General features: G+C 39.7%; 3 protein-coding genes across 3 annotated transcripts; all 3 read right to left on the minus strand.

Moving 5' to 3' along the window:
• Window positions 1-1,945: 1,945 nt before the first annotated feature.
• Window positions 1,946-3,081, minus strand: LOC133708038 (uncharacterized). Its single transcript, XM_062133489.1, has 2 exons — window positions 2,711-3,081; window positions 1,946-2,621 (listed from the first exon to the last, which is right to left on the minus strand). Exons 1-2 carry the CDS (start codon window positions 2,937-2,939, stop codon window positions 2,404-2,406), a joined length of 447 nt encoding a protein of 148 aa, XP_061989473.1. The 5' UTR covers window positions 2,940-3,081; the 3' UTR covers window positions 1,946-2,403.
• A 9,170-nt stretch (window positions 3,082-12,251) lies between these two features.
• Window positions 12,252-16,897, minus strand: LOC133711798 (zinc finger BED domain-containing protein RICESLEEPER 4-like). The gene is made up of 3 exons (XM_062137892.1): window positions 16,802-16,897; window positions 12,519-14,796; window positions 12,252-12,397 (listed from the first exon to the last, which is right to left on the minus strand). Exons 1-3 carry the CDS (start codon window positions 16,895-16,897, stop codon window positions 12,252-12,254), a joined length of 2,520 nt encoding a protein of 839 aa, XP_061993876.1.
• A 1,100-nt stretch (window positions 16,898-17,997) lies between these two features.
• On the minus strand, window positions 17,998-20,421 carry LOC133712611 (uncharacterized). The gene is made up of 3 exons (XM_062138721.1): window positions 20,297-20,421; window positions 18,507-19,271; window positions 17,998-18,353 (listed from the first exon to the last, which is right to left on the minus strand). Exons 2-3 carry the CDS (start codon window positions 19,236-19,238, stop codon window positions 18,276-18,278), a joined length of 810 nt encoding a protein of 269 aa, XP_061994705.1. The 5' UTR covers window positions 19,239-19,271; window positions 20,297-20,421; the 3' UTR covers window positions 17,998-18,275.
• Window positions 20,422-22,087: the final 1,666 nt, after the last annotated feature.

Raw genomic sequence — 22,087 nt, forward strand, 5'->3', positions numbered from 1 at the left:
GTTGCTTGACCCTAGGCCAAGGTGTCAGAGGTAACGAGGCAGTTAGAGCTCTAACGTGTTATTGGGATGGACCAGAGTGGTGTTATGTGGGTTGGGTACGTGTTTGCAGGACCAGTGTGGTGTATTGTGATTTGAGGATTGTGAAAATGTATTCCTTGTGGTTTTCCATGAGTGGTTTGATGTCTCTTTGCAGACGTAATACTGTTGAATTTTACTTGAATTGTAATTTAATAAATCAACAGTTCTTTCTTGTTTACTCATACTGGCTGTAAAAAGCTTACCGGGTTTTGTGTTGTTGCAACTCCCGGTACACTATTCAAATTGTGTAGCGGGTAATCCTACAGGATAGGAGAACCAGGACGGTGATCGTGCGGTTAGAGCAATGGTTATAGTTTTACAGCAATTGTAATAGTGAGGCGAGTTAAGCTCATTTGAGCATTACAATTTGATTTGGTGGGAGTGTGCTGTAATAAATAACTTGAGGATTTGGGTTATTGTAAATTTGAGAGTTGTGAAGTGTGGTTGTTTGTGAGAAAAAAATTCAGGATGTTAGTTGTAATTTGTTATTATTCATGTTTCGGATTTGAATTGATTATTCAAAATTCGGGGCGTGACAGTTTGGTATCAGAGCGTAAGGTACATATTTGGTGATAATCAGTACCTCCCGAGTGATGGCCCGTCTGCAGCGGATCCCCATCATATACTCTTCGGTACTGGTATAATCATTGGGTATGTCTTAGTATGGGGTCTAGACAACGTGTAAGTCCGTAGGACGGTAGAGTTGTCTACTAAGCTCGTATTAGAATAAGTTTAGTTTCCGCGAGTTGTGATCTTCGAGGAATAGGAACCTCTGGATTTAACTCTGATGAGTCGGTGAGGTAGAGGTCGAGTCTGATGTAGGGACAGGATCTTTCTATGGAGACAGTTGAGGATGAGGTGGAGGCATTAGAGGTTGAGTTGCCTAGTCTACCTGTAGTTGATGTGATGGATGTTATTCTTGGGTTGAAATGGTGAAAGAGATTGAGACCCTAGGAATAGTTGAAAAGAGAATTGATCTCACCAACTCAAGATGATAGGAGTGTGAGAGATTATGAGACAGAATTCTCAAGACTATATTGGTGTACGAGTGTAGTGATGTAATTTGGGAGATACTTATGTTACCTTTAATAAGGGTAGTATGTTAAGTGATCATGGCATAGGTTGACTTTGTAAGTGAAGTGGTGGAGTTTGTGTAGCTTCTTTGAGTTATAACCTTTGAGGAATGGGAACCTTTGGATTAAACTCTGGTGGAGTTATTGAGGATGGTTTCCACAAAAAAAACAGTATCCTTATGTGCATTGTAGTCGTTGGTTGTTGGGGTCATGGTGTTTGACCAATGCTTGTATCTAAAGTCGTTACGAGTATTTGACTAGTAGTTGTGATACTTTCCATTAGTTGGATATGCAGATGTTTTGAGTTGAAGAATACTTAGCAGTTATTGGTTGCTTAGTGATGGAATTGTGTTATAATGGAGCATTCATTCATGCTCAGTTGTTTGGTGTTTAGGATAGCTACTATATATTAGCTAAATGTCGGGGTGTGGTTTGAGGTCTGCGGATGGTATTGGAAATTATTGTGGAGTGCTGCTTCACTGACTATTGTTGAGTAGTAATGCATAATTCGTTGTTACTATGATGGATTTTGTGTATGGTTGACTTATGGAAAGATTGATATGACCTCGTGATAGGATTGACTGTGAAGAGACATTGTGTTGATGTATGAGCTTAGGTAATAACGTTGTTTTCAACTCTAGGAGTGCTAGGGTTGTATAACTAATTTATGAGGCCAGATACTGTTGTGAGGACAGATTATGGATTATGACGTGGTTAGTGTGAAGTGCTATAATCACAGAATTTTGACCACTAGATGTTGACTTACCACCAAATGAGCAGTGAGGTGATTCGTGGGTGAGATACTGAGTGTTGTACTAGTATCGATTAGTGGATGCTAAGATGGTACATATTGCTTGTTGAAGCAATTGATAGATGGAATGATCGAGATTTTTTTTTAGAGTTGTAAGTGTAACTCTAAAGATGTGGGTTTTTCCTAACTAACTCAGGAAGTGTTTAGCTTTATTAATCCCTAATTCTAGCGACGAAATTATTGTGTTTGGTTTGACTCAGAGGATACTAGCTTGACCTCTGTGTGACTTAATTGATTGCTAGGTTTTGAGTGATTGTTTTTATTGCATCATTATGAAAGATGTGTGCAGCAGAGTTCTCGATGGTTTTGAAAAGAGTATTGAGTGACCAAGGTTCGATCCTTGGTGTTGTTGTTGGTTAAACAAAAAGAAAAGAAAACATGCACACAATCTTATTGATTTTATATTACAAAAAGGGAAACGAGGACTATTCTATACTAAGCCTAGTCAGCAGCTCCGGATGGGTTGAGGCTGAGCTCAAGAGAAACGTTTGAGCCACTGTGGTAACCGCCTGAGCCACCAGAATAGTAACCAAATGCGCTACCTTCCTCGGAAGTAGTCTTCAGGTTACCAAAGACGTCCTCGCCGTGCACGGGGAACAGAGGAAGAGTTTGAACCTCCTGGTGATCTCCTCCTCGTTGTTGTAGGGATGTTTGTCCTCCTGTTGTGCCAAAAGAGTTGTACTGGTATTAGTGTTGAAGTGTGAGGAAGATTATGAAACAAAATTTAAATCAAGAAATCCTTCATTACCAGTAGAATAGGTGGAACCAAAGTTGAGATCAATGGATCTACCATCATCAGTAGAACTAGTGGACCCAAAATTGATGTCGATGGATCCACCAGCTGGCCCAAAATTGATGTCGATGGATCCACCAGCACCAGTAGAACCAGTGGACCCAAAATTGAGATCGATGGATCCACCAGTACCAAGAGAACTAGTTCCCATGGGCACTGGAGCAGCCTGATTACACCTATTCATCTGCTTCTCTCGAGCCCTGACGTTCTGGAACCAAAAGTAAATGTTCTTACCCTCAACATGTCCATACTGGTTCAGCTGGAGGCAGATCTCGTGAATGTGCTCTGTAGATGGGCACTTAAATCCCTTGACGTAGTAAAGATCCTTGAGGATTCTTATTTGTTCTGGAGTAGGAATCCATCTGGTACGGCTTCACCAGAAATCCATGTTGGCACTACTTCCAGCTGCTTGGGTGTTTCCTCCCTCCTCTGTTGGTTGCTGTTGTTGTGGTTCCATTTGTTGCGGGGTTTGGAGCTCCATTAGTTGCAGAGTTCGTGGCTCTTGGGTCATGAGGTGAGAGGATGTGAATATCGAGGAATACATGGGTTAGTGTTTGAGGGAGATTTTGTTAGAAGGATTGGAGTTGTTGAACTGGTGATTGGAGATCTGAGATTCTCAGAGGAAAGATGAAATCGAATCTTCAAATGGGAGAGAAGATCAGAAGAGAAGGATTGAAATTGATGAAGAAAGGATTTGAGTTTCGAGAGGAAGACTGCAGAGTTTGAGAGAGAATGGCTGGGGAAAATTTCTTTTCTTTGGTGTGAACAGTTTTTCTCCAAGATGCACCTATTTATAGAACGAGGTGAGCAGATCTCCACCGTTGGATGGACGATCTCTGAGATTCAATCTACGCGTTGGATTAAAGTCGCCCTGAAACCTGGAAAAGTTGTTGGCGCGTGGAGAGCGTGTAAGGGGACCGAGGGAATCTCGAGGCGCTGTGGCAGACAGCTGTAGCCGAAAGCAGATTTGACTGCCGTAAATCACGGAAGGGATAAGCCGTGACACAAGTGGGCCGTACTTGGGCCTGTCTCGGATCAAGGCATCACTGTAGCTGTGGGTGGAGGCCTGATGGGCCGAGTTTCAGAAACAGTTTTGGACATGATGGGCCGAGTTTCTGAAACAGTTTTGGATGAGTTGGGCCGGATTTCTGTAACAGTTTTGGATACGTTGGGCTGGGTTTCTGCAACAGTCTTGGATGTTTTGGGCCGAATTGTTGAAACAGTTGAAACAGTTGGTTTAAATAAAAGGATTGGTATGGATAATAACGTGAGCAGCCGTGCTCGAGTGGTTGAGTGTAAAGTTCGTGTACAAGAGGTCTGAGGTTCGAACCTCGCCTCTCGTTTATTTTTATTATGTTCGTTTAAGACATAATAAGTTTAACGTTTGTACACATTATATTAAGCATAGCTTGTGCTCCAGTGGTTGGGAGCGAAGCATTGGTTTAGGGGGTCTGGAGTTCGAGACTTGCCTCCACTTATATTTTATTTATGTCGCTTATGACATAATAAATATAACAAGTGAGCATATATTAATGAAAGCAGTTCTTGCTTCAGTGGTTGGGAGCAAGACCTTCGTGTTTGAGGTCAGGAGTTCGAAACTTACCTCTTACATTATTTTTGGAATCTTGTATATACTCAGTATACGGACGTATTTTTATACGTAGAGCAGTAGTTTCGAAAATTTCTACAGTTTATTCTGTATAAACTACAGAAAACTTTAAATCGGGAGAAATTGACTCGCGATTAAATTTCGGGACGAAATTTCTTTAAGGAGGGTAGATTGTAATACCCGCAATTTTCCATTTCGTCTCGTGAAATTGTGCGAATTGATTAAAGTGCTTTTGCACGAATATTACCCGAAATAATTCAACTTTTTGAATTATCGAAGTTTCGAAATATTCGTTTTAACAAAAGCTCGAATTGTGCGATTCAAGAAAAATCGACTTTTCTACGTACGGAATTTGGGAAAAACTTCCTTCATAAAAGTTGTAGAGCTCGTCGATATGATCGCGTGCATATGTCGAACGAAATTTTTGGAGTTCGTACGATTATGTTACGAATTTTGGAAATATGAGATTCTTTTTATAATCTCTTTTCCTCGGATTCTCTTTTAGAAATTTCTTTTTCTTCCTTTTCCTTTTCCTTTTCCTTTCCTCCGGGTCTCCTTCCTTCTTTTTCTTTTTCTCTTTTTTTTTTCTTCTTTCTCTCTCTCGCTCGACCGAAACCGAAAACAGAGCAAAGGCTCTTCGGTCTCTCTCTACCTCCACCGGCCACCAAACGGCGTCGAACCACTTCCTTTTGCTTCGTCTCAGCCTTGCGCAGCTGCCAGAGGCAGCCTTGCACCGTGACACGGCCACCAGCGGCGGCGGGAAGCTCCGCCCGGTTTGAGCTCGTTTTGGAAACAAGCTTGATATCTCAAGCTACCGGTCACCAATCCTCACCAAAATCCATCCACAAGCTCGCCTCAACTTCCTGAAACTCCCAGAAGCAGCCTCACACGGCGGCGTGGCCCGTAGCAGTGGCTGCAAGTCAAACCCAACCAAGAACGAGACCGGAGCTATCGATCAAGATATCTCGAGCTGTAGTGCATCGTTTTGATTGATTCTTTTTCCAGTGGGTTCCCCTTGATGTTATTAACAACTCTCTAGAAGGCATCAAGGCCTGAAATTGAAGCTTTGACGTCGAAATCGAGCCTTGCCGGATTCTGCAAAATTCTGGAATTTTTCCGACCACCGAAGCTTTCGATCGGTATATCTCGAGCTACAGACCATATTTTTCTGTGATTCTTGAACCAGTGAGTTCTTCTTGAGTTTCTTAACAACTCTTCAGAAGGAATCGAAGCCTTAAATTGACGTTTTTACGTCGAATTGGAGCTCGCCGTTTTCTGCAGTTTCTCGCCGGTTTCTGGAAAATTCCGGCCACCTTCATACTGTTCAAGGTAATTTTCGACCCCTTCCGGTCATTTTCAGACTTCGTGCTAGTTATGAAAGTTGTCAAGCATGATGAGAGGAAGAAGAGCAGCCCGGCCCCGACACCATTGGTGGTGGTCGGCGGCGGCTCTGCCACTAACTCCGGCGGCCCTTTCCGGCCACCTCCGGGGATCAAAAATATGGTTTCTGTACATTTTCAGATTCTATATTTCAATACGATCATTTCGATATATTATACGCAATTTTTGGATATCGTATGATTAAGTTATGAATTTTTAAGTTTAGATCGATTTCGATCGTTAGATTTGTGATCTGTGAAGTTAGGACCGTCAGATGGACTTGTAGTTTTGATATGATGATCTTATGACTGTCCCAGTGGCTTTGTGTGGTCATGGGCGAAGATCCGACCGTTGGATCTTCGTATAAATGCAAAACAGTGATTAGGAAGGCGATCCGTGAGGATCCGACCGTTGGATCATCATGTAATTTCAATCCGACCGTTGGATTGTCGTTTGATTATGTTTTTGAGTTATTGGCTAAGTTAAGGTCATGTTTGATTAGGTGATCGACGGTTTGATTTGGCGGACGATTCGTGAAATTGTATTTTGAGCTGTTAAGAAGACGCAGCGGGAATTTAGAGGTGAGTAAACCTCACGTGGTTCATATTACGAACCGAGTACCTTTAATTACTTTATTTTCTGTAGTAATTGTGTGAAAATATTTATGGAATAAATATTTGTTTTAAATCATATGGACTTGATCAACTACGGTCCATAGGTAAGTAAAATGATTTAATTATACAAAATGAATTTCATGATTTTCTTGTGTGAACTATAGTTGGTATTAGTGGTCATTCCTGAGTGGGTGATTACGTATATATATATATATTTACGTGATTATATGTGGAATGGTGTGACATTGAAGAGTGTGGAATTGTGATGATTTATTTATTATGGTTTGAAATTTGACTTATCATATTTATATGTGATGATCATGATTGATGAGTTCTTGTTAATATTCATGATTTACATTGGAGTATGTATAGAGTTGGAGAATGTAGGATTCTGAGGACGAGGTGTCCGAAGTTTGACGGTTATGGATAACCGGAGTGTTTGTGTACTGAGGACGGGGATGTCCAAAGTGCGACGGTTTATTATTAACCGAAGTTGTGTACTGAGGACGGGGATGTCCAAAGTGCGACGGTTTATTATTAACCGAAGTTGTGTACCGAGGACGGGGATGTCCAAAGTGCGACGGTTTATTATTAACCGAAGTATATGGTGCTGAGGATGGGGATGTCCAAAGCGCGACGGTTATAGTGTTAACCGAAGTATTTTTGCCGTTGCTTGACCCTAGGCCAAGGTGTCAGAGGTAACGAGGCAGTTAGAGCTCTAACGTGTTATTGGGATGGACCAGAGTGGTGTTATGTGGGTTGGGTACGTGTTTGCAGGACCAGTGTGGTGTATTGTGATTTGAGGATTGTGAAAATGTATTCCTTGTGGTTTTCCATGAGTGGTTTGATGTCTCTTTGCAGACGTAATACTGTTGAATTTTACTTGAATTGTAATTTAATAAATCAACAGTTCTTTCTTGTTTACTCATACTGGCTGTAAAAAGCTTACCGGGTTTTGTGTTGTTGCAACTCCCGGTACACTATTCAAATTGTGTAGCGGGTAATCCTACAGGACAGGAGAACCAGGACGGTGATCGTGCGGTTAGAGCAATGGTTATAGTTTTACAGCAATTGTAATAGTGAGGCGAGTTAAGCTCATTTGAGCATTACAATTTGATTTGGTGGGAGTGTGCTGTAATAAATAACTTGAGGATTTGGGTTATTGTAAATTTGAGAGTTGTGAAGTGTGGTTGTTTGTGAGAAAAAAATTCAGGATGTTAGTTGTAATTTGTTATTATTCATGTTTCGGATTTGAATTGATTATTCAAAATTCGGGGCGTGACAACTAAACTCTGGATGCTATAAGTTAATTTGGTTGTTTGGCATATGTAAATTTAAATTTAAGTATCAAGCGATTTGTACCATCGAATGCAGTCAATTTGAGACTTATAGCCAACGAATCGAAATAAGCAAGCTAGCCACTAAAAGTGGACATAAGTCACAAGTGGTGATTTCTCCATTTGATTTGATTTAACATTTTGGGTCTAGAGTGACTTGCTTAATGTTTTGAATCTGATGACCGGGGGGTCTGGAGATTCGGAAGTCACGGGGTGACATTTCCTTTTTGGTTTGGTTTAACATTTTGGGTCCAGAGCGACTTGCTTAATGTTTTGATCTGACGATCAGGGAGGTCTGATGATCGGAGGTCACGGGGTGACATCTCCTTTTGAGAGTTGAGTAACATTTGGTCCTGAGTGACCGCTTTTAAATGTTTTGATCTGACAACCGGGGAGGTCTGAGGATTCGAGGTTGCTAGGAGTGACCTCAGGCATATATATCGGGACTTCACGCCTTTGGCCAGGTGAGTGGATACGATCAGTTAGAGCTCTAGTCTGTTGCCACTGTATATCATGGGGAGTAGTGGGGAGCTATTTGATGCTCATGAGTACATGTTTTAAAAGGGAGTGTCGGAGATTCTTTCTTTTAAATGTCCAGGGAGGACTTGCGTATCATATTTTAATTGTCAGAGTTTCAATTAATATGATTTTGTCACTGTATGACTTTTGTGGTTTTCTTTTGGAAAAAGAATATTTTTTTGGGAAGCATGGTATGTGTTCCTTTTCTCGAGTTGAACGGTTTTCCTCATTTTGGTGTGAGTTGTGTGGAGTTTTGTTTTGAGTTACTCATACAAGCTTTCATAAGCTTACTGGGTTTGTTGTGTGGCAACCGGTGCACTATTCAATGGTGTAGGGGTTAATCCTACAGGTTAGAGTAATCGTGGCTGAAACTGAGGTAGCGTGCTAGCAGCTTTACGGTAGGAAGCCAATTTTATGATTTTACCGTTATTAAGACTTCCGCTTGTGGTAAGCTTTGAGGAGCATTACTTATTATTTTGTTGTAGCAATTTAATTTGTAAACTTGTGTAATATATGACTCTGCTTAGCGAGTATATATTGACATTGTGGGTTCAGGGCATCAGTATGTACTTGGTTTAAAAGGAAAAAGTTTTCCAGATATTTTGTATTGATGGCTGAACCATCACGCATGTATAATTACGGAATTATATATTGATTTTTAATTCTGTTTAAAAATCGGGGCTTGACAATACTCTATCTAGATCTTTTGAATATACTAGCCATTTTCTTTCACGAATTTCACCATTCGTTGATCTGCAAGTATAGTGTTTTGAAGCAAAATGTTTAGACTTTTCATCTTTGGAAAAATCTAAGTCCTTGTGCCTAACAGGACCTTTTCCTTCTCATAAATTTCTTAAGTGTGCATCAATGTTTTTCCATTGGCTAGGATAAAAAATATTTGTGTTAACATCGTTTAATTGTGGCACCCTTTCTACTAGATTTGGTTCAACACTCTGTGCTAGATTTTCCACTACATTTGGTTCAACACTGCTTTCTGCTAGATTTTCTACCACACTTGGTTCAACACTCTCTGGTACATTTACATTTTCAACTACATCTTCTTCTAAAATTGGCACTGAATTCTCTATTGGACTTGCTACTGTCTCTTCTACTGATCCTGTAGCTTTTTCTTTGACAGTAACATACTTATCTAGTGCTCCTTTTTGGGATTGAATTAGCTTTTCTATCCTTCTTTTTTTCTTAAGTTTATCAAATCCACATTCAAACTTCCTAGTAGACATATTCAGTACTAAAACAAATCAAACAGCTATTCAACTATTCAAGGATTCCAATCAAAAACAAGCAAATTCCTACCAAAAACAAAGAGAACAATTTAACCTTTCCAAAAATATAAATAACACTAGAACCTGGTTTTATTAACCACAAACTTTGTGACTCGAGGCCTCGAGCGACGACAGCTTGTTACAATTGTATCACCTTTCTGAATACAATAGAAATTAATTACGATTGAGTAAACTAACTTACGGAGATTGTCAGCAGAAGTTTTAACATCCTTTGCAGAAGAACTGACAGCTATAGACTGTTCACATAGAACCAACGCTATAGACTGACAGCTATAGACTGTTAATTAGGGTTTTTTGTTTGGTTTGTTCAGGTTTAATAAGTCCCTACTATTCTGAGTTAGGGTTGGTCTCCTACTCTTTTGAGCTAGGAATTGGTCTAGGTGTTATGCCATGTAAATGGTGTCATTCCCGAGGACGAGGACGATTTTGTTCAACTCTGGTTTACTTTTGTTGTTGATTTGTTGATAAGCGATCATTTACACGTGGTCTAGCACCTTCGGACACGGTGTTGAAGAGGACTCTATCTTCTTTGCGGTTGATTACGAGGTTATACTGGAATTTTCGGGTTTATATGCTCAAAGTAGCTTTTGAAATAGGCGTTTGGTGGTTAGAGTTTGGGCCACGGTTTCTTAGGGTTTTGGTTCATGTCCCCCCCCAATGTAAGCGTTGTTGATTAATGGTTATTTTCTTTTCTAAAAAAAAAAAAAAAAAAAAACATAGAACCAACGCCATTAGGAAGACAAAGAGCACAGCAGCCTCCACCGCCATGTTTAGTATCACCACCAGCAACCGGAACAACTCTGTGGCCTGTCACCAACCACCACGTCATCGAGGAGATGGAAAGAACCAGGAGCCACGGGTCTGTAAACCCATACGCCGCGGTCTCCAGCAGAGGGATGGGACTCAGGCCAACCACGGCCGCCACCAGTCGCAACAACAATAGGAAGAGGTGATCCAAACCCCGACTAAACCACCCTAGCTCCACCGGACCACGCACCACCAGCATCGACGGTGATACCACCATCACAGTCACCAACCAAACACCCAACACAACTCAGCAATTGAAACACACCGTTGCTTAACCCACGAGCACCATGCCTTGCAGCCACGCTGAAAAGAGACCAATCAAGGTCTGAAATCCCACCTCCAAGTCTAGTAACCACCGGAACTAGAAAAGGTCCACTGCCGAAAACATCCGCCAGCCATAGAACAAAGCCACCTCCGACCAACACGAGAAGGCTGAGAACAGCTATTTATACTCTTAACAGTACAAACGTGCGCTGCACAAACTCATTCCACACTAAAAGAAAGTCTTGGACTATATGCTTGAATTAATTTTGAAAGTCTCAAACTAGAACTCTAAAGAACAGAAAGTCTCTTCCCAAAATATACATTGTAAAAATCGGGAAACCCTTTTTCTAAATACATAATACATAATACATAATGTGGCCAATGAACATCGGGAAACCCTTTTTCTCTTTTAGGATATATTTTCCTTGGTAAAAGAAAAAATCCTGGCGCCGCCTTCTTGGTTGCAGAAGTGACTCAGCGCCGACGTGAGGGGTGCGCACATGAGGCATGATGTAGGACGAGATTTTAGCCCAAAATCTCGAAAAGAAAGAAGCGTCTTCACATTAATAAGAATAATTTGAATATTGGAAATTGGTATTCAAATAGGCTTCTTAATGATGGAATTAATCATAAATTACTCTTTTGGATATATCGGGATTCTCGAGCAAAATCTTGATTGGGATTCCAAGCGTAATATTCTTTAGTATCTAGGATTTTATTTTCGATTTTTATTTAATCAGGTTTAATTAAGTTTTCTAGTTTTAGTCTATAATAAATTATTCTTTTTGTTTTCTAGTTGTATTAGGTTTATGCTATGTGCCCTATATATAAGGCACCTCTTAGATTGTAATATTCATTCAAATTATCAATAAAAAACCAAATATTAGAGAAGTTTCTCTGTGTTTCTTACGGTTGTGCCCGTAATTGCTAGTGGATTCTAGCTCATCTCATATGGCTTTCGACGCTTGACGGAGCCTCTTACTATCGTGTTCACGCTTCCCGCATCATTTGGTATCAGAGCGGGTATCGCCCGCTTCTTAGCAGACGACGATCCAAGGGAGAAGTTCACTACCACCAACCTCAACGACGCTGGTCGTAGAGTATCTATCAAAGAAAGTTTCGTTGAAGAGGAACATACCAAGGGATTTGCCCTAGGACAACCTCATCAATCAAAAAAAAAAAAAAAAAAGGGAAAAAAAAAGAAGAAGAAAGAAGAAACATGGAACATTGGATATTCACAACTAGGGGTGGGATCGGCTCGGTACGGTTCGGTAATTAAGGTATACCGAAGCCGAGACCGATTATTTGACTCGGTTCGGTACGGCTCGGTACTCATAAAAATGCCTAACAAAACCGAACCGTCCCGAAACCGATCGGTTCGGCACTGGTTCGGCACCATTCGGTACCCCAGTTCTGCTTTCAAAATGCCTGTGAAGAAACAACTTTCAACTTTCAATAAGCAACTAAACATTGCAGCAAAGGCTTACTATTACAAGTTTACAACAATACAACCCAAATAAACTCATAGAAGTATTGCACAAAGGCTGAAACCATAAAAAATTAAAAAGTTTAAAACTGAAAATGAGATTGAGAAATGAGGAGTGAGGACAGTTCATGAAATGATAGAAATTAAAAATGAGCAATAGCCAACAATGAGGACAATCAACTTGTTTCTGAGTCTTCAGAACTAGAATTTTCAGATTCATCTTCAATCACCTCCACAACTTCATCACTTGCATCCTTTCCCTTTGCTTTTGGAGGAGGCCTAGGACATGAGTTAACACTTGAAGATGCTGAGCTTATATGATCTATACACCAAACAGTCAAACACAATGGTTTGCACAATATCAGAACTTGAAATACATAAAAATGTAATGATATAAAAAATAAAAAAAACTGAGCAGTTGAGTAGAAATCAAAAAACTTTACCTTTCTCACATTTCTCATAGAATTCTGTTTCCTTGATTCCTGGAACATCCTCTATGTGGCTAATATCATTACCTCTCAACCAACTTTGCAAACATATCAAAGCTTCCACAGATTTAGGAGTTAATGAACTCCTAAAGTTGTCGATTACTCTCCCTCCAGTGCTAAAAGCAGCCTCGGATGCAACTGTGGACACTTGAACAGCCAATACATCTTTGGCTATTGCTGCAAGAACAGGGTACTTAGGTCCATTCAGCTTCCACCATAACAAAATTGGGAAATCTGATTCTCCTAAATTTGTGTACTCAAGAGGGTCCAATAGATACTTGTCCACTTCATGTGCAACCACTTGCTCATCAAGTTCTGAAACAACTTTTCTCCAATCACTCAAGATTGATGCTCTTCCTCTGCTGTCACTGCTTGTTACTGTGCTTTGTGAAGTTGAAGTTAAAACCTCCCTTTTCTTTGCAGGGGCATCCTTTGGTGCATAAGCTTCATACAATGACATCAACACATCCCTTAACTCCTTGCCTTTTGCTTCCACAATGTCATTATCATACCCCTCTTTTTTCAACAAATGAGTGATATTAAGAAGCTTGAATCTGGGATCAAGCACAAGCCCCATAAACACCAAAGGATTTAGATCCTTGAAGCTGCCATAATATTTGAGAAATTTGGAACTCATGTGTCCTGCCATATCAGTCAACACTTTCTCAGTTTCACTCCCTGTTTGCATTTCAGGTGCAATAAATAGCTTGTTGATCTCAGTTTCCATGGACAACACATCATGGAAAGTAGTATGGATTGTGGGATGATTACTTGCACTGACCCTCAAAGTAACTTCATAAAAAACCCTAAGAAAATGCACAAACACCTCTGCCTTATCCCATTCTTCATTTGTCGGTGGCCCAACTCTATTTATATTGCCTTTGACTGGAACCGGATTCCCTTCCTCATCATACTCTTCCTCAGGCTCACTAAAATATGCAGCAAAGCCACTATCAGTTTCCTCTAGCATCCTTCCAAAGGCTTTTTTGAACTTCAAGGCAGCTTCCAACATTAAGAATGTTGAATTCCACCTTGTGGGAACATCCATAACCACCAAGCCTTTGCAAGGGACTTGTTCCTTTGCTACACATGCCTTAAAACTATCCAGCCTAGATGACGAAGACCTAACAAACTTTACAGCATTTCTAATGGCTAGCACTGCCCTATTCAACCTCTTCAACCCACTTCCAACAATCAAGTTACAAATATGAGCAGTACACCTAACATGCATGAACTTTCCCTCTAAGATTGATTCCGATTTTTCCCTTTTGTTAAGTTTGGACCTAACAAACTCAAGAGCACACTTATTAGCAGCCGCATTATCTACTGTGATGGTTAAAACCTTGTTTATCCCCCACTGAATCAAACAAGACTCTATCAACATCCCTATTGAATTTCCACTATGGTTATGGATAGTGCAGAAATTGATAATCCTCTTATGCATAACCCACTCATCATCTATAAAGTGTGCTGTTAGCACCATGTAATTGAAATTCTGCACACTTGTCCAAGTGTCAGTAGTTAGGTAGACTCTATGATGTGACAAATCCGATTTCAATTTCTTCTTTGTCTTATCATACAACTTCAGAAAGTCTTTCACTAAAGTTTTCCTACATGGGACCTTAAACAAAGGCTGCATAACATAACAGAACTTCCTAAACCCTTGCTTCTCAACAAAGCTAAAAGGAAGCTCATCAACTACAACCATTTCAACACAAGCTTGCATGACTTCGTCAGGATTATAAGCTACAGCCTTCAGTGAATTACCCTTGCTTTTATCACCAACAAGCAGTTTTTGATTCTTATCAACAACCCTCCTTCCTGGATAATACTTACATGAGTTGTTTATGTGCCTAATCATACCCTGAGTCCCATTTTTGTAAGAATCACAAGCATAGTCTCCTACAGCACCCTTAGGACAATATATACACTTAGCCCTCCTAAACTCTTGTATAATATCTTCTTTACCCTTAACTTTAATCACTTTCGTATCAGTGTATTCCTCAAAATGCTCCCAAACCCAACTACGTTTCCTATCACCTCGAGGATTGTCATGTACCTTTTCAGACGAATTTTCAGTTGCTGCCCCTGCTGCTGATTGAGTGACATCTTCTTCAGCTGGCTGGATTGAGGGAGAGGTCCCACTGCTCGAAACAACCAAGCTGGACTGAGGGAGAGGTAAGTGGTCTGCTCCTTCTTTGCCTACTTCACCCCTCTTCTTACTTCTTCTAACCTGGAATAAAAAATAATAATTCAACAATAGTAAGTTAGTAACTAAAGAATGAAGATTTAAGATTGAACACAGTTCATGTAACCAAACATTCAAACATAAATAAACTGATAAAGTAAACTAAATTGATAAACTGATAAACTGAGCATTCTATGCAGAAACAAGAGCACATATAAACTGATAAACATTCAAACATATAATCATTCTATGTAGAAACAAGAGCACATAAAGTCATAAATTGATAAACTGACAAACAAGCAGTAAACTAATATCATAAAGTCATAAACTGATAAGCAAGTAAACTAATCCCAAATAATCAATCTAACAATCATAGATTCATAATCTCTAATTCCTTCAATAATTAATCTAATCCTTCCCCGTCCTCTACTAAAACTCCAGCTATTAGAGTATTAGCCTTAAAAAAATTTCAATGTTAAAAACCCTCTTCAACTCTTTAACGATACCAAGTTACCAATAGCAAGCTCAAGTTTGCAAGTAAGCCATGCATGATAAATTATCAAATTGATAATCGAAAGAGCATGGAATTTAGTTAATCTTTGGAATTTGGATAATCGAAGGAGTATCTACTATCTAATACATGATAATCGATCAATCTGAAGTTCTCAACCAGTCAACCATCATACATGATAATCACATACTAACAAAACATCTCTAATCTCTTGATAATCATTTGAAATTCAAAAGATCAAAACCCATTAACCCAATAATACTCATTACTCAAACTTACTCCTAGCTTTCCGGCCTTTCTCATTGATAATCAAATCAAAGCCTTCTTGAGTTCATGAGTTCGTGAAAGCTGCAGACGTATTGGAATCGGAGCTTCAACTTCTTGTCTTCTTTAGTTCTTACTTCTTCTCTTCGATTTGAATGGAATCGTGGTGCATCGAAGTGATTGAAGGAGGTTTGGCTGTTTGAGAGTGAAGGACTGAAGGCGGCTTCTTTAGGTTGAAATGTCAAATGAGTGAATAACCTACCCGAGCTCTTCCTCTGCATCGATTTGGAGCAAATTATTGGGCCGGGTCGGTAACAACCCGGTATTAAAAAGGCCCAATCCGATCCCGACCCGAAGCCAATATAATCGGTACGGTCTCGGTTCGGTACTACATAAAACAGAAATGAAACCGACCCGATCGGTATCGGTACCGGTTCGGTCGGTATCGGTATCGGTATCTCGGTCTCAGATTCCCAGCCCTATTCACAACGCCAGATTACGACGACTTCCGAACTACATGTGTCATCAAAGACAAGGTATGCTCTGTAATAATTGACAGTGGTCTACGAGAGAATTTTGTAGCAAACAAAATTGTGGATTATTTTCAATTGCCGACAGTGAAGCTGAGTGATCCATACTGGATTCCATTTGGGGAGGATGAATATGCACAAGTAACAGAGGTTTGTAAAGTTCCTGTCTCTATGGGAAAATTTTATAAAGAAGAGATTACTTGTCATGTGATTGATATGGACGACACTAATGTGCTTTTTGGAAGACCATGGCATGAAAGCGTCAAAGGTGGTTATTGCAAAGACAACACATATTTATTTAGGTGGGAGTCGCACAAAATTAAAATCAAGCCTAGAAGGAAGAACGTCAAGAATGACCATCCTGAGGTGTGTGAAAAGGAACATGAAGAAGCAACTTTGAAGATTGAAGAGAAACTCATTAAGGATAAGGAAGCTGATTCATTCATCACATCGATATCCATGTCATGCTTGCCTAATTGTGTTCAAGAACAACCCAAGGAGAAATCATTGCCCATTCCTTTTCAAGTGGAGGAGTTCAAGTTTCAAGATGCCTAATTGCCTTCTTGGTTGCAGAAGTGACTCAGCGCCGACGTGAGGGGTGCGCACATGAGGCAGCTGTCTCAAGCCACCGGTTGCCGGTGGGACTTCAGGATATCTGAATTTCAATGTATAATAATGTGTGTATATAACTTTTGCGCATTAGTTGCATGTCGTTCATGTTGGCGTAGCGGTGACACAGTCTTACAGTGCATCTGTGCATTTCTTGCATCCTTGTAGTTGAGGCGGGATAAAGGTTTGAAGCACTGTTGTTGATTTTTAATTGTTCAGTTGCAGCCCCCATTCGTCAGAAACTCTGGCCTCTCCCGCTACACCGGAACCTCTGTATAGCTATGGGTTTTGCTGGTTTTGTATGTGCTCAATGGAGTAGTGAGTGCCGGGGTTTGGCCCCATCAAGATGTTCCTTTTCGACCTCGACCTCGTTATTACTCTAACAAATTATATTGATGGGGAGATTGGTCAACCAAATGCACCGGATGTGTGGAGAATCACGGAAATCTATGGCTATGCCAAAGCAGATGACAAAGTTCATCCCTAGTCAATGCCTAGTCAGTTGATAGTAGTCAAGCTTCTCTTCCTTGTTTAATCTTTTTGGTGATTTTCAACGAAAGGGAAGATAATTCCAGAGGACGACCTAGATGCTTGAGTGTAATGGCTCGTTTTTGGTCGGCGGCGGATTGGGATCTCATTGATATGGGATTTGTTGGGAGTTGTTTCACCTGGTTAAACAAATATACCAAGGAGCTAGCGTTTGGATACGAGCTTATGCTCCACTTCTTGGAAAGATCTTTTTCCACACACTACCGAGCTGTTACCATGGTAATTCTGATCATAATACTATTTTGGTGATTGTGGTAGTAATATTGTTCTTTTTTCGTTTTGCGAAGGGAACCAAACCATTTCGATTTGAAGTAATGTTGGCTTCGTTATTCAACAAGGTACGTAGGTCTACCTTTATATGGTGGTAAACTGGTAATCCTACGCAGAAGGTTGTTTTGAAAATTAAATCTACGGGCAACATATAACTGAATGGCACGAGGGTGTTTTTCAACACCGGTTGACGTAAATCAACTTGGCCCGTGAGAGCTTGATGGCCTAGTATGAGACTTATCACTTATAGGAGCCAGCGGTCGAGAGTTCTATGGTTAAACGATGGTTATTGGAATACTTCTATTTTTCCATAAGAGAGCATCTAATCCACGAGCTAGAAATAGAATCTTTGGTCCAACTGATACTGAAAGGGTTCATCATATTCAACCCGAGAGAGTTTAGAGTACCCTTCTGGACTACTTTCCGAAAGTGTATTCTTCAAAAGGGACATATCAAGAGGCCATTAATTTGGTTCTGGAGAACATGAATATAGTATTGAATAATAAGCTGACTGTAGGTGATAAAATTGTCAACATGAGTGACTTAAATTAACAAAAGATCGATCACTAGGCACCTCCTCCAAGCAAAGCATAAAAAATCTAAAAAATCCCAAATTAACTTCCAGTAACCATATGTTTCATCTACGCAGACACACTTTTGAAAAATACTAAACTTAAGAAGTGCAAAGCAAAGTTAATCCCACTACAAGCAAAAGTGCAAAACCAAGCTAGGATCTGATAATGACCATTTTGATTCAGAATGTCAATTCAGGAGCACGGTTGTTGAAATGCTCATGCTTCTTTCCCTACAAGGAAGGCAGTGCTGAGAGCTGACTCTGACTGCAGGGACGCCTTAAGCAACTTCAGACCCTAAGTAAGAAGCGAACCAAAAATGATCACTCCAAATATATAAGATCGAGATATCACATTCGCTAGCATTATGTAAAACTAAATTGGCTCAACTCCTAGAAAATAGAACACACAATTCTGAAATTTGGGAGAAATGTAGAAATAGATTCATACCTCTTCGTTGCCAAGATGAACCACCTTCTCTATAAGGCTACTGACATCCTTAACATTGAATTTTTTTAACATAGCCATAATCAAAGTGGCAGACATGGGCCTCACTTCCAAATCATCCATTACAATATAAGTAACAACATCTTTCACATACGATCCCTCGCGGAATGATATTTCATCCTCAGTAAGCGGTGGAGCAACATAAGTCGCTGGGGTCGACATTATTGCTTTGCACCCTGGACAAATGGATTTAGAGTTATCCGTGACATAGTATACCCGTTCTTTGGCATTGCTCTTGCTCAAACAGGACACACATATATAGAAGTCACTATTAGCATTTGATTCATTGTCATCACTTGATTGCTTGTCGCTTGATTCATTGTCATCATTCCATTCATCGTGACTGGATTCATCATCAGTACCTTCCTCTTGGGTCAACAAGTTCAAAATATCAGCAGTATCAACTGGTGACATAGGATTTAGCAGTACATCTCTGTCAAGATCAGGGTTTAGCAAGTATGTGCTACTGAGATTTTCAACACTGTTGTAGAGTTTTCCTAAGCAACCAACCATTCCATGTTCTTCTTTGAGTAAGCCAATGATTGTGCCAATAGGCAAAGGCAGAAGAGTGAATAGAAAATCCACAAAATCCTTGCCCACTTCAGCAAACAAAACCTTTTGACGCAGCGGGTCTATCATGAGCTTCAACTTGATAGGAGAGGTGTAGGTTTCCATGGATGAAATGAGTCTGATCAATATGCAGACTACCTTTAAGAGTATATATGAGAATCAAAACCTCAATTAACCTAAATACAATAAATTATAGTCAAACCAATACAGGGTATAGGAACAGATGAGTAAAAAAGATTTCATTGAAATGTTTGGAAGAATAACTCATTGAAGATTCTTCCATCCTACATCATCTAAACTGATGTGCATTTACATATGCATGATTTAACCTACTTGAAACAAACCATAGTAGGGCATGCTACGAAACAAAGAATCACAATTAAATGAAAGTTAAAGGTGTTTCTTCAATCTAACAAAGAGCAGATTTGTTTCAGCATTTTCTATACAAAACCATGCCACGGAACCAATTACCAGCTTCTTGATCACTAAAATTATCCAATTGGTAAGATAACCTCCTCCATTACTGCATGCTCTATCTGTAAAGAAACTTGCATACATAGAAACATCAAATGCTATAGTACTCTGAACATATTTGTGTCAATCTGCATATCAAATTGAAGGCAATTCACTATTGCCGAAGTCGGCAATGCCATATATAAGCTAGCTTCCACTATGAGAATCATTATGATCATGAGAATGTCTAAACGCATACACCAGTATCACACATTTGTTACTTGTACAAATAATTAACAGGCAAGACACACATTACATCCCATCTGTATATCGATTTGCAGGCACAGCTACACAAGAAAAAGTCAATTTTTCTGAATTTAGGAACATATTTCCATGTACTCAATCTTTCAAAAATGGAACTTAGAAACCAGTTTAGTTCATTAGCAAATTTCGTACCTTTCTACCATTTAGTACTAATTTGAAACAGTTCTAATCAAGGAAATGGAGACCCAACTAAATGTAGCCTATATTATTATCAGATTTTTGGTCTTGATCACATACAAGAATAAGCAGTTCGTAAAGGGTTTTCTCAAAGAAAAATAAAATAAAGCTACAGTTCATTGTGTTAATGGAAAAGGAACATAGGCAAATGGGTCTACCTTATAATGAAATGAATATCAAGTGAAACTTTGATGTGGAGAGAATGATACCTGGTAATGGAGGAAACCCCAACTTGAAATGGAGAAAGAATGGTGTGAGTGAAGACAGAGGGGTGTGTTCTCAGGGAGGGAGACGATGAGACCCACAGTCCGCTGTAGAAGCGTGTCCGAGACGAGTCGACTCTTTGAGGGCTGGGTTTTTAGTGTGAGACGTTTTTTTTTTGTTTGTGTCCCTACAGTTCCAATATTAGCAATTCAGACCAACTATTATCTCAGTAGTTTTCGTATTAGCAATTTGGACCGAGTACTTTACTAACTTTGCATTTTGTAAACCACGTGGTGTGGTGTGTTGGTCGAACTACCTAGTCTGGAACCCCCAGGTCTAGAGTTCGAATCCTAGCTCCATCTCGTGGCCAGCAGATTTGAGGGACTTGGGTTAGTTAAAACACTCAATGGTTCGTGCGTCTGCGGTGCAGTGATTAGTCTGGCTATGCTGGGATACACTGCATGGGTGTGTGTGTTGGTTCTATTGACGTCTTCCACTCAAAAAAAAAAAAAAAAAACTGTGCATTTTGTAATTTTGTCCCTCATAAAAACAATTTTGTAGACACAGACTTACAGTAACTCAAGGCAATAAATTTGTTTCTAAAGGATCCGTTTTGTTGGCTATTTTAAGAGATCTCTTGTAGGACTCACTTTTTTTTATCACATTTCGGCATTTTGACCGTTCAGTTTGTTCAGTTTTTAGGTCTTAATGTATAGATCACTTTTGCAAATTTTTAGCCAAATTGATAATCGTTAATGTATCAAATTAGATTAAATCAATAGATGAACCAAATCTGTCTAACCTGGACCGTTCATGTTTATAATTGTAAATCACAATTATGAATGCTTTAATGATTATCAATTTAGCTGAAAATTTGCAAAGGTAATCTAATCATATAGATCCAAAAACTGAACGGTTGAGATGTGGATAGGTGATCGAAAAGTGGGTCTAAGAAGTGATCCCTTAAAATAGACAAAAAATGGATCTCTCACCAGAAAATCTCTTTCAGTGAGGGATTCAGGAAAGTTATCATCTCATATAGAAGCCATAATCCAAATATATAGATTGGCACTTGAAAACCATAGATTGACCCAACTGCCCAAAAAGATCCAAGTCTTAGACCAGGCCAGCCCAACTCAATAAGTGATAAGTGAGGTCAGCATGACACCCTCCTTGAAAGCCTAATTAACAGGCACAACTGTCCCCAACCTGAGCCCAAGCCCAAACCAGAGCAAGGCTAGCAAGAGGGCTACTTTGCATCTCCAGCCAAAGAATCACCGCCTCTTTTTTCGATGACCGCCCTGTCCAACCCATCGCCCTCGACACCAACGCACGGAAGACCGTCGATATACTGCCATCCCAAGTAAATTACCAATTAAACTCGTTTCTATATTTAAGAGAAAATAATACTTGGGGGCAATTATTTTTCTTTTTAGTATATATTAACTGTAAATTTTAGGAAAAAATATAGTTTTAGTCACTCAACTTTCGCTTGATTGACACTTTGGTCACTCATGTTTATAAAATCTCACTTTAGTCACTCAACTTTAACTCTGACTATCACTTTAGTTCGCCGGTGAATTTTTCCGATAAAAAAAGTCACTTAACCCCTCACATGCCATTTTTTAAGGGTTATTTTCGTCCTATAATTTCAGAAAATTTCAATCTATATTCAAACCAAATGTCTCACATCTCTTCAGAATCTTAAAACAACACTTAAAAAATGGCATGTGAGGCCTATATGACTTTTTTTATCGAAAAAATTCACTGGTGGATTAAAGTGATAGTCAAAGTTA

This window comes from Rosa rugosa, chromosome 5 (assembly GCF_958449725.1).
Source record: "Rosa rugosa chromosome 5, drRosRugo1.1, whole genome shotgun sequence".
Taxonomy (NCBI): Eukaryota; Viridiplantae; Streptophyta; class Magnoliopsida; order Rosales; family Rosaceae; genus Rosa; species Rosa rugosa.

Coding starts and splice junctions, on each gene's coding strand:
- LOC133708038 (XM_062133489.1), bottom strand. CDS start 2,939: ATGAATAGGTGTAATCAGGCTGCTCCAGTGCCCATGGGAACTAGTTCT. Junction 2,622..2,710: donor TGGTTCCACCTATTCTACTG/GTAATGAAGGAT, acceptor TTGGCACAACAG/GAGGACAAACATCCCTACAA.
- LOC133712611 (XM_062138721.1), bottom strand. CDS start 19,238: ATGGAAACCTACACCTCTCCTATCAAGTTGAAGCTCATGATAGACCCG. Junction 18,354..18,506: donor TTCATCTTGGCAACGAAGAG/GTATGAATCTAT, acceptor CTTCTTACTTAG/GGTCTGAAGTTGCTTAAGGC.
- LOC133711798 (XM_062137892.1), bottom strand. CDS start 16,897: ATGGGGGCTGCAACTGAACAATTAAAAATCAACAACAGTGCTTCAAAC. Junction 14,797..16,801: donor AAGAAATGCACAGATGCACT/GTAAGACTGTGT, acceptor TTTTTATTCCAG/GTTAGAAGAAGTAAGAAGAG. Junction 12,398..12,518: donor CTATGAGAAATGTGAGAAAG/GTAAAGTTTTTT, acceptor TTTGGTGTATAG/ATCATATAAGCTCAGCATCT.